The sequence below is a fragment of the Caloenas nicobarica genome, chromosome 11 (genome assembly GCF_036013445.1).
Source record: "Caloenas nicobarica isolate bCalNic1 chromosome 11, bCalNic1.hap1, whole genome shotgun sequence".
Taxonomy (NCBI): domain Eukaryota; kingdom Metazoa; phylum Chordata; class Aves; order Columbiformes; family Columbidae; genus Caloenas; species Caloenas nicobarica.
The window spans coordinates 6732535-6746982 of NC_088255.1; the positions used below are offsets into that span (position 1 = coordinate 6732535).

Here is a 14448-nt window from a genome sequence, read left to right on the forward strand (position 1 = left end):
CTGGCCACATATTGTTTTAAATATACATCACAACACATACTGTGTTCCTCTACTAGTTTTATATGGAGAAATTATTTCCAAATCGTCCTCCCCTTTACTATTATCACCCGGAGGGGCTGTTGGGCTCACTTGGGAGTTTAAATCCAACCTCTCCGGATCCGGTATTGAGGGACACAATGAGGATGCTCCTGTTGGTCCTTCTACCTGCTCAGGTGGGTTAGGAGGAGGTTATACATAAGAGGGGGTAAGTACCGGAAAGTGTCCCATCTTTCCTTATTTCTTTTCATTGCTCCTTCTTCCTTTGTTATATATAATCCCACTGTTTTTGTTATTTCATTCGCTACCATTGTCCCTTTTGACCACATTGTCCACATCCTTGTTTGATTATTCCCTTTTCGGTGTTTGTTAAATATAGACACAAATACTGACATACTGATTTACCATCACTGCCTAATGGGGGCCACTTACATCCTTTAGCTAATTGGTATTCTAGCCATGTAAAATAACAATATTTTACCGTAACTTTAGTTATCTCTGGGGGCAGTCTTAGACTATTCCAAAATTTCATCATCCTCCCTAATGGACCATCTGGAGGTACTGTCAGACCATCCCTCCCCTGTTCCCCTCCATATTCTTCTTTTCCTCTTTACTCTTAACACCTCCTGTAATTATAGTTACGACTACAAATACCTAAATAATTCTGTACCAGAGTGAGGCTTCTTTTCACTTGTTTTGAGCATTGTTGTATTAAAGGAAAAATTTGGCAGAAGCTAAACCCCCTTGCGTTCTAGCTTGACCTCAGTACATTACTGGGGACTAGGTGCGGCTGGGCTTAGCCTCTGAGTGATGCCCAATTGTGCTCAATGTCAATCTAGATTTCCTTAGAGAGATAGGGTATCAAAACTTTGTTATAAAAGCTGTCAAGCACTGGGGTTCTCTGGCTTGCTGCTGCTTGGACCTCTCTTTGTTACAGTGCTGAGAGGTCTTTCTCTTGGAGCAGCTCAGGCACTAAAACTTTGCAAAATTCACACACATACAGGCAGGATTTCTTCCAAGACAGTATTACAAGTCCCTCATACACACAGACACACACGGAGGTACCAAGTTACCATTACCCTTCTACCGTTGTCCTTTGGTCATTACCGGTTACAGTAGATTCTCCCTGGCAGGTGATTTTCTAGGGGATTCACCAATCTTCTTTGTGGCCACGTATTCTTCTTACTTGCTGTTGTCCTAGAAGGTACCGATCTTTTTATGATTAACCAAGGTCTTCCCTAAGAGAGGATTCTTCCTAGTCAGTATTAGAATCTCCTCTTATGTTATTAGAATCCCGTATTACTCTATTACCTTTTCCCTTTACCTTTTGGTACCAACCTTTTTTCATAGCCAAGGGACCTTTAAATTTTCAGTCTTTCCTTTTAAACAAGATCTTCCCTTCCTTTGCTAGATGTGTGGGCAACCCATAGTCCTTTCCCACTCTTATGGTCTGGCCTTCGGTTCTTTTCACCTCTCCTGGATGTACTTGTGAGAACCAGCACCTTTTATACTTAAATCCCTTTATTTAACTTAACCCCTCTTTATTTACTCACCAACCCCCACTTGCCTGTCTCCTAAACAGTCTTGGGAACCCCATCAATCATCCAGGGTACCAGCAGCCGTAGAAAGGAACTGTTTACCAAAAATTTTCAGTGGCGTGTGCCATCGGTTCTGTTCACTGCCCGCTATCCCCAGAAGGTGGAGAAATCCCGGATGAGTCCCCAGCTATGCAGAAATTAGCTTTGCTAGAGGTAAATGTTCAAAGACGAGACATAGGAGTAAAACACAAAAAAACCCACTTTATTTGAATAAAGGGAGAGTCCCTGTGGGGTCTCAAAACATAGTGGGGGCATAACCCCCCTATTCATCCTATTCCCCGGCCGCAAGATCCCTCCTCTTTTCCCCATTGGCTGAGGTACTCAGAGGGTACAACCTTTCGTACATACCCCTACCGACACCCCCGGAACCTGTTACATATTCATTATTTCCCTGCCCAGCCTATGCATTAAGCACGTCACTACGTCCGCGCCTCGTGTGATTCGTTGTGACACGACAGCCAGTAGCACGTGATCTCGATTTCCCGCCACATGTATCCTTTTTCCCGCCACATGTATCCTTTTTCCCGCCAGCACCGGGGACATGCAGCTCCCTGTGCTTGCCCTGGCAGCAGCAGTGCTCTGCAAATCACACAGCCCTTCCCTGTCTGCAGGAGAAACCAGCAGCAAACAGGAAGAGATCTCTATTTTGTTGCTTTCATTCAGCTCGTGAAACAGACCTCCCCACATCGCTGGGCAACCCAGAGGGAAATAAAGGGGATCAGGAGGGACCTGGTCAGGGTGACATGCGGGGAAGGAGAAGCAGTGGCTGGATGGGGAGGGACCCCACAAACCCAGCACTGCACACCAGCTGCAGCCCCAGCCCTGCTGCGCCCTGTCGTGGTTTAACCCCAACCTGCAACCAAAACCATGACAGCCACTCACTCACTGCCCCCCTATCCCCCAAGGAGGGGATAGAGTTGACAGGGAAGCGAGAAACTCATGGATTGAGACAAAAAGCATTTAATGAAATAACAAAATAATACTAATATACTAGTAATAATATATATATATATAAAATATATAAAATAAGTGATACTCAATGCAATTCCTCACAAACTCCATCTGTGTTGAGCAGCCAGTCCTGGGAAGAGAGCACCCTGGTCCCGAACAGCCAATCCCAGGGAGAAAGCAAAAAGGCAGAAAGGCCCATAAACCAACTGCAAAATGGCAAAGGCCAAACTAAGGGAACTGACTGAACTAACAGAACTCTCAAACGGGACTCATCCAGAACAGAGCTGAACCGAAAGGGTCAAACAAGTCGGAAAACCCAACTCCCATTACATATGAAGCACAGCACTAATGGCGTGGAATATTCTCACTGATCAGCCTGGATGTCAGCCGAGGTCTGCCCCACCTGTGCCCTGCTTCCCAGGTGCCTTCCACCTGCAGATAAAAAGCCCAGAAAGACTTTGGGCTCTCAGACAACAGCTAAGATACCAGTAAGTTCTTACATTCTCTTCATACCAATTCAAAAACCACCGGAAAGCTGCTTGAAGAAAACATTAACTCTCTCCCAGGGTGCTGTCTTATTATTCACACACTAAATCCAAACAATGACTGTGCTAGCTACGAAAAAGAGTTTCTAACAGCATGAAGAAAATTAACTCTATTTCAGTCAAACCAGCACACTCCCTACTCTCTGCCAAGGGCTATGAATCAAGAGCTCAAGAACCACCAGCATGGCAAAGAGCATAAGGACATTTCTGGAGGTGTCAGAGGTGCCCAGCTGGAAAACTTCCCAAGCGGGGCACTGGGATGCCCAAAGCCACATCCACCCCTGCCTCTCCCTGGGGACCCACTCCTGGATGCAACCAGGCACAGCACGGTCCTCTCATTGCCTACAGCCCTTCAACACGGCTTTAATGACCTCTGGGGTCCCACCACCGGTGGCCACGGGAGTGAAAAGCAACAAGTGCTCTCCAGCAAGTTCTCCTCTGGCGGCTCCCTGCTGCCAGGGCACCATTCTCAAACGCCACCACGATGTCACGCCGTGATGTCACCACTATATGGCACAGGCATCACGGTGACACCTCACAATGTCCCACTGGTACCCACAGCCAGGCGGCACCAGTTGGCCTTCGCTTGCCGACGGGCAGGACAAGGCCCGGCTGTCCAGGGCAGTGGCCAGTGAAGGAAACTTCAGTTCAGCTGGAACGAGAGAAATGGAATGGGAGCCGTCTGCCGCAGAAACACCATCCCGTTCTGCTCCGGACGGGCCGGGGCTGTCGGCAGAGATGACTTCTCCTGGCCCTCCAGGACAGGGGGAAGGAGCAGCCTGTGACGCTGCTGGGACAGCAAGACAGGAGGAGCGGGATGTCCAACCCACCAGCGATGGACACGAGACCAAACAAGTCCCCCCTGTTTCCAGCAAGTGGGCGGGCGAAGCCAATGAATTGTCATCCCTTCGCTTTCCAGAGAAGCTTTGGAAAATGGCAGAAAGCGACCGGTTTCAGTCCATTTGGTGGAGTGACCGTGGAAGATGCATTGCCATCAATGAAAAACTCTTCCAAGAAGAGGTGCTGGGCAACAGAGGATCTCTGCGGGTTTTTGCCACGCAGAACATTAAGAGCTTCATTCGGCAGCTGAATCTCTACGGATTCACCAAAATACAACAGGATTTCGAGAGATCTGCCTCCCTGCCCGAATTCCTGGCAGAAGAAGCAGCAGCTGCCGCTCACAGCCAGGTACCGCAGCTGCTCTGCACATCGGCTCACGGTCACAACAGTCCTGGGGGAGACACAGACCTGCACATCACATAAGGCCTTGTGATACGGGAGATGGGGATGGTAGCGAGCAGTCTAGTTTTAATTTCCTTCTCAGGTCATTTTCAACCAAGGTTTGAGTTAGTCTTTCTGACTAGTAGAAACAGAGATAAAATACAGTTTGGTTATATCCACTGAGTTTGAACCATTAAATGGAAAGACAGACTCAGCATAACCTGATTTCTTTTAATATATCTTTGCTACATGTCTTGCTGTACCAAATCTGAAAACTTCCTGTGGCACCTGCTGAATGCTGAGAAGATCCATCTAAGGACCACAGTATTACCTGCCTGCTCATTCCACAATGAAGTTGCTGAAAAATAGCAGTATTTGGCTTTTGATAATAGTTCTTATGCTTTTGAAAATCCTACACTGCTCTGCTCCCAGACAGCAAAAACACAGGAGAGGCGATGACTGAGTAGAACCATCACATACCATTTTATCCTGAGCTTCAGGCTTCAAACACCCTTCAGAGTCCTTTTCAATACCCCTGCTCGTATTTTGCAATTAAGAGACTTACTTCTCATAGCTTGGGGTTTTCCAGTCTTGGGATGGTAGCAACTCACTCTTCTCCTTTGCTTTTTTTAGATCCTCTACTACTACAACCCCAGCTTTAACCAAGAACATCCCCAGCTGCTGGAAAGGTGCCAGAGGAGAGTCGCCCACAAACGCAGAGCCCCACGTGTACCGGCGAGGGACGAAGGACGCCCCTCCAGCAGCCCCGGTGCTCAGACTGTGGGGGACAACACGCAGGCGTCTCCAGCCACCAAGCGATGGGCTGAAGCAGCTCCCGGCCCCGGCAGCGCCCGTCCATCTCCACCGGCAGCTGCTCCCACGATCCTGTGGCCCGTCGGAGCACCCGGCAGGGAGAGGTTCCCCCCGCTGGCCCTCTGCTTTCTGCCACCGCCCGGCGCCCAAACCCCAAGTGGCCTCCAGGCTGCTGCTCGGGCTCCTCCACCATCTGCAGCAGCCTCAGCTCTGCTGGGGCCAAGGCCACCCCACTGCCCCACCTGCACCTGCAGATGCCCCAGTCCTGCACAATGAACCCCGTGCAGCACATCCTGGAGAGGGCAGAGAGTTGGCAGGATGTCAATAATATCTAATTAGTAGTGTTGTTAATAGATAGAGCTTAATAGAGTAGGTAAGAAACAGAGCCTAGTAGAGTTAGTAATAAATTTTTTTGGACATAAACCTTTTCCAGCTGTCCTGTCCTCTTTGCACAGCACAAGCGCAGGCTGTTTATATCTCACCCATCAAAGTAGAAGCAACAGCTCCACAAGCACTTGAATCATTTTGCCCAACATTCCAACTGAGCTCAGAAATCAGAGATCTTGCATGTGCTTTGAGAGCTTTCCATGTTTGCATAAACTCCTCTAGAAGCCAAACAAAGCGGGAATACATATCTGACCAAAACGCACCAAATGAAACTGTTCCTTTTAAAAAACACACAAATCTGGGTACATCATGGTACTTAGCCAGGTGTTACAGACATCTGGGTCCGCAACGAGCTCTCTTGCAGAGGACACACAGATTGCTCCTCCCATGACTTTTCCAAGCCCCTGGGCTCCAAAGCGGGTGCATGAACTCTGTCTGGAGCAAGAACAGCCACTGGGGTGCAGCAAGGAAATACACAAGGTCATCAGCCCAGGATATGCTTTGTCAGATCTGCTATCTGAACTACCCAACCACCGTGAGTACCTGGTAGCCAAGGTGGCATCTGACCAGTAACTCCCCCAACTTTGCTATCTGAAACTTCACATGTTGGGCAGAAGTCTTGTAAGCACTTCTCCAACAGTATTTTTAAAAAGCCTTTGAAGCTGAAACTTTTTAAATTGAATCTTCTTCTTGTGGACTTGGCAGAGTTAGGTTAATGGTTGGACTCAATGATCTTAAAGGTCTTTTCCAACAAAAATGATACTATGATTCTATGAAGACGCCAACATCTTCATCTAAGCTGGACCAGGGAAGCAGCGTTTCATGTCATGCCTTCTCCTGATCACTTTAAAACAGAATCATAGAATAATTTGGGTGGAAGGAGCCTTTCAAGGTCATCTAGTCCACCCTCCCTGCAATGAGCAGGGACATCTCCCACCCCAAAATGTGCCACAGCAGAAGAGAAGGAGACACTTGCTGGTGCCTACTGGTTTTATTAGCACCCCTGCAGCTGGGTTCCCAACCCCTTGGTGAGGGTGCTGGGTGGTGTCACCCTGCCCACTCCGGTGTCCCCAGCGTGGTGGGGGAAGATGTGATGCCCTTGAGGCCTCCCTATTCTTTGCAAAAGAAAGGCCTCGTTTATCGTGTATGTTATGCCTTAAGCCACTGGGTCTTGCAACTTCTGACAGGAATAGATTAAGTGCTGTGGAGACAGAACTTAAGTCTGTTCCTCAAGGTCTTTGCAAAACAAAGGCATACATTTTTGAGATAAAAGCATGAACAGTGTTTCTTCCTTGAGGTTTACCACAGCCTCAGTCCTCATTTCTGATTTACTGGGCTAGAACCAAGGCAGGGTCATTCAGCCATCACTGACCAGCCAGGGGAAATAATGAATCACCAACTACCCCTAGAAGACAAAATTACTCACTTCTAGGCACTTTTGAGATCACCAACCTATTTTCCAAGACCACTGACCTATTTCTGGAACAATCTCCTTAATTAACATGAAGAGCAAGCAGAGGGAGGAGATGAGCTGCCCTCTCCTAACTCGCGTGCAAACGGAATAAAGTATAAAACCTCCCTCAGGACACCAGGTGTGTCTGTGTGACATTAATGACCTTTCATCGCACCCACTCCCAAGAGAACTACAGAGACCATCACTGGATTGACTGAGCTTCAGAGCGGTGAAATCTTACTTCTGTTACCTTCATCTCTCTTTTTCTCTCTCTGATTTTATTCTGGGCACATAAGGGTAATATTGTGAGTTTTGTTGTTGAAGTTTTGTTAAGTTTTATAATATAGTTACAAACTTTTGCCAAGCCACTCTTTGCTGTAATTCCACTGTGTTTTTAGTAAATTTGTGATTGAATTGAACCTCTCAAGTAGTTGTCATTACTCACGGTTACTGCACAGAGCATTCGAAAGTTAACTCTGCCTTCACCCCGAGTGGGACAGGGCAGGAGGTCACTCGGTGAAGCCCTGCGTGTCGCAGCGAGGTCCCTGCCACTTGTTGTAGCACTGGCAGCTGAACTCCTCGGCCAGCCGGACGGTGTCATCGATGGCCTCCAGGCTCTGTGCCACCAGCCACGGCTTGCCGGCTTGCAGGTCAATGGTGAAGCGGAAGGGGTCGAGGTGGAGGAAGCCCAGCTTGTTCTCCCGGCGCACGCAGCGGCCCCGGCCGGAGCACAGGCTCTGGCTGCACAGCTCGGCGCTGGCCGTCACGTTGACAATGTAGTGGCCCAGGGGTCCCTCCACGTAGTCCTTCAGCCTCAGGCACATCTCCTGCAATGGCACACGGTGTCACAGCCCTGCGTGGGCAGGGAATGGGGGGGTCCCCAGGGGCAGTGGCGTGGTGCCACCTGCCACACTCACCTTGGAGCTGCTGTAGATGTGGCTGCCCCACAGGACGATGCCAGCGGTGCCCTGAGCTGCGCTCTCCCCGATGGTGTTTATCAGGTCCTCCTGCACACAAGGGGAGAGGAGAAGTCAACGCTGCCCAAAGTCCCCGCGCCACCCCGGCAGAACTAAAGACTCCCCCGCGACAATCCATCAGCCTGAGAGGTGCCCACTGTCCTCATGTCCCCATCACCTGGGAGAGGAAGTTGACGGTGCAGTCGAAGGCGATCTGGGAGTAGGGCAGGACAGGGATGCTGCCATTGAAGACAGCAAAAGCCTCGGCCACACGGTGCCGGACATAGGCGAGCACCTTGTCAGTGCTGTTGAGGCGGGGGGGCAGGTAGATGCTGGGGTAGAGTGCCCGGCTGCTCTCCCAGAGCCACCGCAGCTCCGCGTTCCTTTGCTGCTCCACCACCGGGCACATCCCGGTGTAGGGCAGGCTGTCGAAGTTGTCGTTGTAGCAGTCAGGGAAGCCGTAGAAACCCCAGTAGCCATCAGGACGAAGGGTCTTGCCCAGCTGCAGGGTCTGCTCCATGAAGGCATGGGCACTATGCTCAAACTGCTGCTTGGCCGTTTTGTTCACCAGCTCAGGGGACCACTGTGGGTGCTGCTGCCGCACCAGCTCCTCCGACTTCTGCCGGTAGATGTCCATAGAATCCCAGTTGCGGATCCACAGCGGGCGCCACTTCTCCCAGTCGATGACAGCCAGTCCACTGTAGGCAGGGCTGGGCAGCATGACCTTGATGTCCCAGGTAGCCTGGTGGAGGTGGGCCTCCAAGCTGGCATTTTGGGGGAGCCCTCCATTCACTGGCACCCCCTTGGATGTGTAGTAGGGGAGAAGCCCCAGCTCCTTGCTGTAGAAGAGGGTGATGTCCTGCCCGATGAAGAACTGCTGGTCGTTGGCCAACACATCAAAGACCTCTAGGTTGAGGGTGACATTGTACTTCTCGGCACAGTTCTCAGTGGGGATGTTCCAGATGGTGACGAATGGGCGGTTGGTAAGGACGGGGCCAGGCCCCACAGTGCGGGCTGGGGTGGGCAGGAGCAGCAGGAGGACGCAGCAGGACCACCCCAATGCCATGGTGCCAGCGGGCGCAGGATGGTCCTGGAGCTGCCTCAGGAGAGCTGAGACCTGAGCAGACCTCGATGCTCTTACCCCAGCCCAAGCAGGGGCCGGTGTTAATCCACAGCCCCGTCCCCAGGCAGTGCCGGTCACCCAGGGCCACCTCTCCCACCTCCTCATGTGAAGTCTCCAAAGTCAGCAGCAGCCGGAGCCCAGGCCCAGTCAATGCCGGGCTGCAGCGGGCCCGGCTCGGGAGGAATGCGCGGAGTCAACAGCCGCTGCCGGGCCCGCGATGAGCTGGGCTGGAAAGACAAACACCCAGGGGCGGGGCAGGGGGGGCAAGGCCACGGTGACGGGCACGGGCTGCGCTGGGCGGGCGCCGCTGGGGCGGGCAGGGTGTCCGCCATGGGACGGCAGGAGGGAGGGCACTGCGGGAGGAAGCTCACGGCGTCACGCAGGGCCTGGCGGGACACAGCCCCGGAGCGGGGGCGGCACCGCGGGGAACACTCGCTGCGCACGGGTGTCTCTGTCCCGCGGGGCCGTGCCCGCCCCGCCCCGCGCACCCAACGGCCGCACCGCGCGCCGGTCCCCACCGGAGCGCCCCGAGCGCGGGGCGGGGCCTTGCGTGGGTGGTGCCTGTGGGGGCGTGGCCACGGGGCGGTCCCGCGGCGCCCTCCACGTGGGTGGCCCGGCCCGGCCCGGCCGCATCCCGCGGCTCCCGCCCGGCGCCGCGCCGGCACCACCGGCAGCTCCAACCCCTGCAGCGCCTTCCCACAGCTGCACACCCACCCCCGGGGCCCCCACCCCACGGAGGCCATGCCTAGGAGCAGGGATAGGCAACACTTAGGTGACCTGTGTGTCGTCCTCCCCCCAAAATCACCCCACACCCCACTCACACTCTGCCCAGCTTTATTTGAGGTAAAGCACTTCGGTGTGGGGCAGTGCACAGGGGGTCAGCACCACACAGCACCCGCTCCCTGCCCCCCCCACCCCTATCCCTCTCCTTATAACAGGAGACAGCCCCCTACTCACCCACCTACCTTGCCCTCCATCTCCATGGGGGGCACCTGCCCCACAGCAGGGAGTGCAGAAGTGGGGCAACCACACAGTGAGGAGCAGCCCCCCATAACCAGCTGCCACACAGGCAGGGTAGGGATATCTTAAATAAGTCCCCTACACTGCCACATAAAGGGGGTGTGGGGGGGCGCCAGCTCAGTCCAGCAGGATCAGCGCCAGCTTGCAAGCAGCAACAGCACCCCAAGTCCTAGTGGCGCCAGGGGGCCAGGGGCATGGCTGCGGGTGCTGGCAGGCACCTGGCAGCCGCTGCCCTGCCAGCCCTGGTAGCAGTGGCAGCGGAAGTGGGTCCGTAGGAACAGGATGTCAGCAGAGGACAGCTGGCCCTCGGCCCAGAAGAGGGGGTGCTGGGGGTGGTCTCCATCCCGGTGCCGCAGCTGGAAGCTGGTAGAGTTGAGGTGGAGGAAGACATCGGCTGTGCTGTCCTGGCGCAGGCAGCGGCCCTGGCCCTGGCACAGCGCTGTGCTGCAGTGCTGCGCCGCTGTCGTGACGTTCACGATGTAGCGGCCCAGGTCCCCCTCCAGGTAGTTCTTGATCATCTGGCACGAGTCCTGGGAGAAGTGGAACATCAGGGTTGTGCTGGGCTGCCCCAGAGAGAAAAGCACCCCCTTGGAGAAGACATCCCTGTCTTGAGCCACTGGGGGCAGGTGAACCTCCACTCATCATCTACATACCCAGGTGCATGCTGACCCCAACCTACCTGGTCTTTAGTGTCATCTGAGTCACCCCAGAAGATGGCTCCAGCTGCACCCAGCGCTGCGCTCTCTCCAATGGTGGAGATCAGGTCTGCCTGTGCGGACAGAGTCTGGTTAGTGCCCACAGATCCCACACAGCACCCACGCCCTGCCGACATGGTGTGCCCCAAAGAGCCCACTGCAGAGTCAGGGGGGCAAGACCCATCCCTGCTCCAGGCCACGAGGAGAGGGGACTGTACCAGCTCTGTGGTGACAAGGCTCCCCTCCCCGCCCTTCTCCTCCGGGGCCAAGCCAGCACACCACAGGGGCTGTGAGCTGCTGGGACCCAGGAGTCCTGTGCCACCTCCCAGGCACTTCCCTGGTGATGGTGACCATTGATGCCAGTCCTGCTGCCAGACACCTTGCCCATGTGGCAGGGGTGGTTTGGGGTACCCAATTATCTACCCACAGAGGGGCTGAGCTGGGGGGCTCCGCATCATGGCTCTTTGGATGGTGGGACAACAGGCCAGCCCCATGCCAAAGGATGCTGTTCCTCAACCCATGTGTGGACAGCCAAACCATGGGGTGCTGGTGACACCACGAGAGCAGCCACTGGCTTCCAGAGCCATCTCCCTCTGTGGCCCAAGATGGGACGGGGCAGAGGAGCCAGCTCAGCCCACCCCAGAGCCCAGGTGCCTGGGATGACCACCTCCCAGTGGCACAGCCCTACCTGGCTGAGCACTTCCAACTTGCGGCTGTAGGTGGGCCGGGTGTAGACAAAGACAGGTAGGGAGTAGCCGTCGTGGTGCTGCTGCGAGATGCGCATGGCCTCCATCACCCGGGCCCGCACAAACTTGCGGCTGTTGGGGGTGGAAGCCAGGAGAAAGTCGAGGTAGATGGATGGGTAGAGGGCCATGCTCTCTCTCCAGAGCCACGCCAGCTGGTCATTGCGTGTCTTCTCCACATCTGGGCACTGCCCAGTGTAGCTCTCCTTGTTCTTGCTGTAGTCATGGTTGTAGCAGTCGGGGAAGAGGTAGAACCCCCAGAGCTGCTTGGGTCGAAAGCTCTTGGCCATGCGCAGGGTGCTCACCATGAACTGCCGGGCAGCCGACTCGAACTCAAACACGGCCTGCTTGTTCAACTCCTCACGGGACCAGGTGGGCTGCCGCTGGTACACCAGCTGCTGAGACACCTCCCGGTAGATGTCCTTGGGTTTCCAGTTGCGAGCCCAGATGGGCCGCCACTCCTCCCAGTCAATGACGGCCAGCCCCTCCTTGGCGGGCGAGCGGATGTACTTGTTGATGCCATCCCGGAGGCGGGCGAGGTGCTCGGACAGGCTGCTGTTTTGGGGGACGCCGCCGTTGACGGCCACACCCTGGTGGTTGTAATAGGGGTAGAGCCCCAGGCGCTCCTTGTAGAAGATGGTGAGGTTCTGGCCCACGAAGCCCTCATTGGGGGAGGCGTCCAGGTCAAAGAGGCTGAAGTCGAAGGACACTTGGAAGCGGGGCCTGCAGTCCTGGGTGGGCATGTTCCAGGCCACCAGGAAGGGTCGGCGGGTGAACAGGGGGGCGGCTGACGGCTTCTCAGGGGGCTGCCGGGCCAGGGCCAGCAGGGCCAGCCAGGGCACGGCCACGGCCACCGTGCAGCCCCCACGCATCCTGCCCAAGGGGGGCCTGGGAGCAGCGGGGAGAAGGGGGGTCAGTAGCAGGGTGCAGGCAGGGGGTGGCTCTGCCCACACTCCCAAAGCAGCCCCTGCCCCAAGCCCGCTCCGCACAGCCCCCACCCGGGACAGCGGGCTGCCGGGAGGCGCTGCCGGCGCTTTCGGGGGCCGGCTCCTGAGAGTCCCGGTCCCAAACGGCTCCTCCCGGTTCCGCTCCTGACCCCAGTTCCCCCCGTTCCCGCTCTCGGACCCCCCCGCCGCTCCCCGGCGCCCCCGCGGGTGCCGGCGCGGCGCCGCCTTTGTTCGACACCGGCACACAAAGCGCCGGGGCGCGGCCCCGCTCGCCGCCCGTCCCGCTCTGCTCCGCGCCCGGCTCTCACCGCAGCTCACGCCATGCCCCGCCGCAAGCTCCCACCGGCACCACCTCCCCCCGCCACCCGCTTTAAAGCTCCCGGCGCGCACCACCCGCGGGGGCGCCGCTCCCCGCCCCGGCAGGCCCCGCCCCGCCCGCGGCGAGCCGGAGTGGCGGCGCGGACCATCGCGGGGCTGCGGGGGAGCAGACCGGCGGCGGACCCCCTGCCACACACACACACCTCCGCGGGGCCGCGGCACCGGGCAATGCGCGTCACCCCCCAGCCCGCCGTGCTTGGTACGGCCCGGGAGGCCACGCCCCCTACGCGGCGGAAAGGGGCGGGGCGGGGCCACAGGGGCGCCGGCAGGGGGCGCCGCGGGGCGCAAGGGGCTGCGGAGCTGAGCTGGGAGGGAGGGTCCCCCAAACGGTGGTGACCCCAGGACGGTGTCCCCAGGGTGGTGGTGACCTCAGAGCAGTGGTGGCCCAAGAACAGTGGTGACCCAAGAACAGCCATGACCCCAGGATGGTGGCGATCCCATGGTCATAGTTACCCCAAAATGGTGGTGGCCCCAGGACAGTGTCCCCAGAGTGGTGGTGACTCCAGAATGGTGGTGTCCCCAGGATAGTGTCCCCAGAGTGGTGGTAACCTCAAAAGAGTGGTGACCCAAGAACAGTTGTGCCCCCAGGATGGTGGTGACCCCAGAATGGTGCTGTCCCCAGGACAGTGGTGTCCTCAGAGCAGTGGTGTCCCCTAGGATGGTGACACCCCTGGCATGCTGGTATCCCCAAGGCGGTGCTGTTCACATGGCCGTGCTGTGCTGGGCAGGATGTCCTGTGTGGGGCCGGGGCAGTCGGTGCTGCTGACTCAGCCGCGGCCCCCTGGGTTTCCTGCCCGGGGGGAACAAGAGGGACTCCAGGCACAGCAGAACCGGGGGGGCTTCCTTCCCAGGGCAATGCCGAGGCTCTGGTGAGTCCCCCCAGACGAGCAGCAGGACTGGCCGTCCCCATGTCCTGCCTGTCCCCTGCCTGCTCTGGCCGGGGCTGGCCCTGGTGGGCCGAGGGCCATCAAGGTGCCCCCGTGGAGGAAGTGCTGGAGTGCGAGGGTGTGCCGGGCCGGGGGGAAGGAAATGGGGCTGAATCTGCGGAAGCGCTCCCCAGCTGCCCGCCGGCTCTCCGGGGAGTGGGTGGGAGCACCAAGCCCGGCATTGTTTGGTGCCAGGCCCCGGTGCTGAGCCCAGGGCTGCGGGCACCCACAGATGGCTCCAGTTAGTGGGACCCAGTTGGGTGCCAGATTTCACGGTGAAGCTCCCACCACGAGGGTCACGGTACCACTGGGGACAGGCACAGTGTCCGGGCTGGCCACTCCGAATCCAGGCTGCACCCCATGGCTCGGCCTGGCCTGTGGGCAACACCGGGCACTGGCCAGGAGAGGGGCAGGGGAGGTCAGGCAGCGGCCAGGCGTTGGCTGCCAAAACCCTCGGGAGAGATCACAGGGAGCCAAGAAGTCCCAGCGCTGGCGGGCGCTGCCCTTCCCCTCCGGGCAGTAAACAGGCTCCCTTCGCCAGCAGCAGAAATGCCTAAAATTTTCCATCCTCCACAGTCTCACGCGCCAAAGGTTACCAGCCCTGCCGGCTGCAGGGTGGCTGGAGGGGTCACAGCTCTGCTGCGGGGAGGGCTGGA

At 56.8% G+C, this 14448-nt stretch overlaps 2 protein-coding genes across 4 annotated transcripts; both read right to left on the minus strand.

Annotated features, from left to right (window-relative positions):
• Positions 1–1837: 1837 nt before the first annotated feature.
• Positions 1838–9276, minus strand: LOC135993044 (hyaluronidase-1-like). Of its 2 annotated transcripts, XR_010606802.1 has the most exons (4): positions 8139–9189; positions 7922–8011; positions 7450–7831; positions 1838–4361 (listed from the first exon to the last, which is right to left on the minus strand). XR_010606802.1 is itself a non-coding variant. In XM_065642629.1 (3 exons), the coding sequence occupies exons 1-3, from the start codon at positions 9186–9188 to the stop codon at positions 7514–7516; spliced, it is 1458 nt and encodes a 485-aa protein (XP_065498701.1). In that variant the 5' UTR covers positions 9189–9276; the 3' UTR covers positions 1838–7513. The 2 variants fall into 2 exon arrangements, 1 of the variants encoding a protein (XP_065498701.1); XM_065642629.1 differs by having other exon boundaries at positions 1838–7831; positions 8139–9276.
• Positions 9277–10031: 755 nt separating this feature from the next.
• LOC135993006 (hyaluronidase-2-like) lies at positions 10032–13028 on the minus strand. Of its 2 annotated transcripts, none has more exons than XM_065642556.1 (4): positions 13010–13028; positions 11487–12429; positions 10783–10872; positions 10032–10633 (listed from the first exon to the last, which is right to left on the minus strand). In XM_065642556.1, the coding sequence occupies exons 2-4, from the start codon at positions 12411–12413 to the stop codon at positions 10235–10237; spliced, it is 1416 nt and encodes a 471-aa protein (XP_065498628.1). In that variant the 5' UTR covers positions 12414–12429; positions 13010–13028; the 3' UTR covers positions 10032–10234. The 2 variants fall into 2 exon arrangements, with proteins under 2 accessions (XP_065498628.1, XP_065498627.1); XM_065642555.1 differs by lacking the exon at positions 13010–13028 and adding an exon at positions 12797–12824.
• Between the last annotated feature and the right edge of the window lie 1420 nt (positions 13029–14448).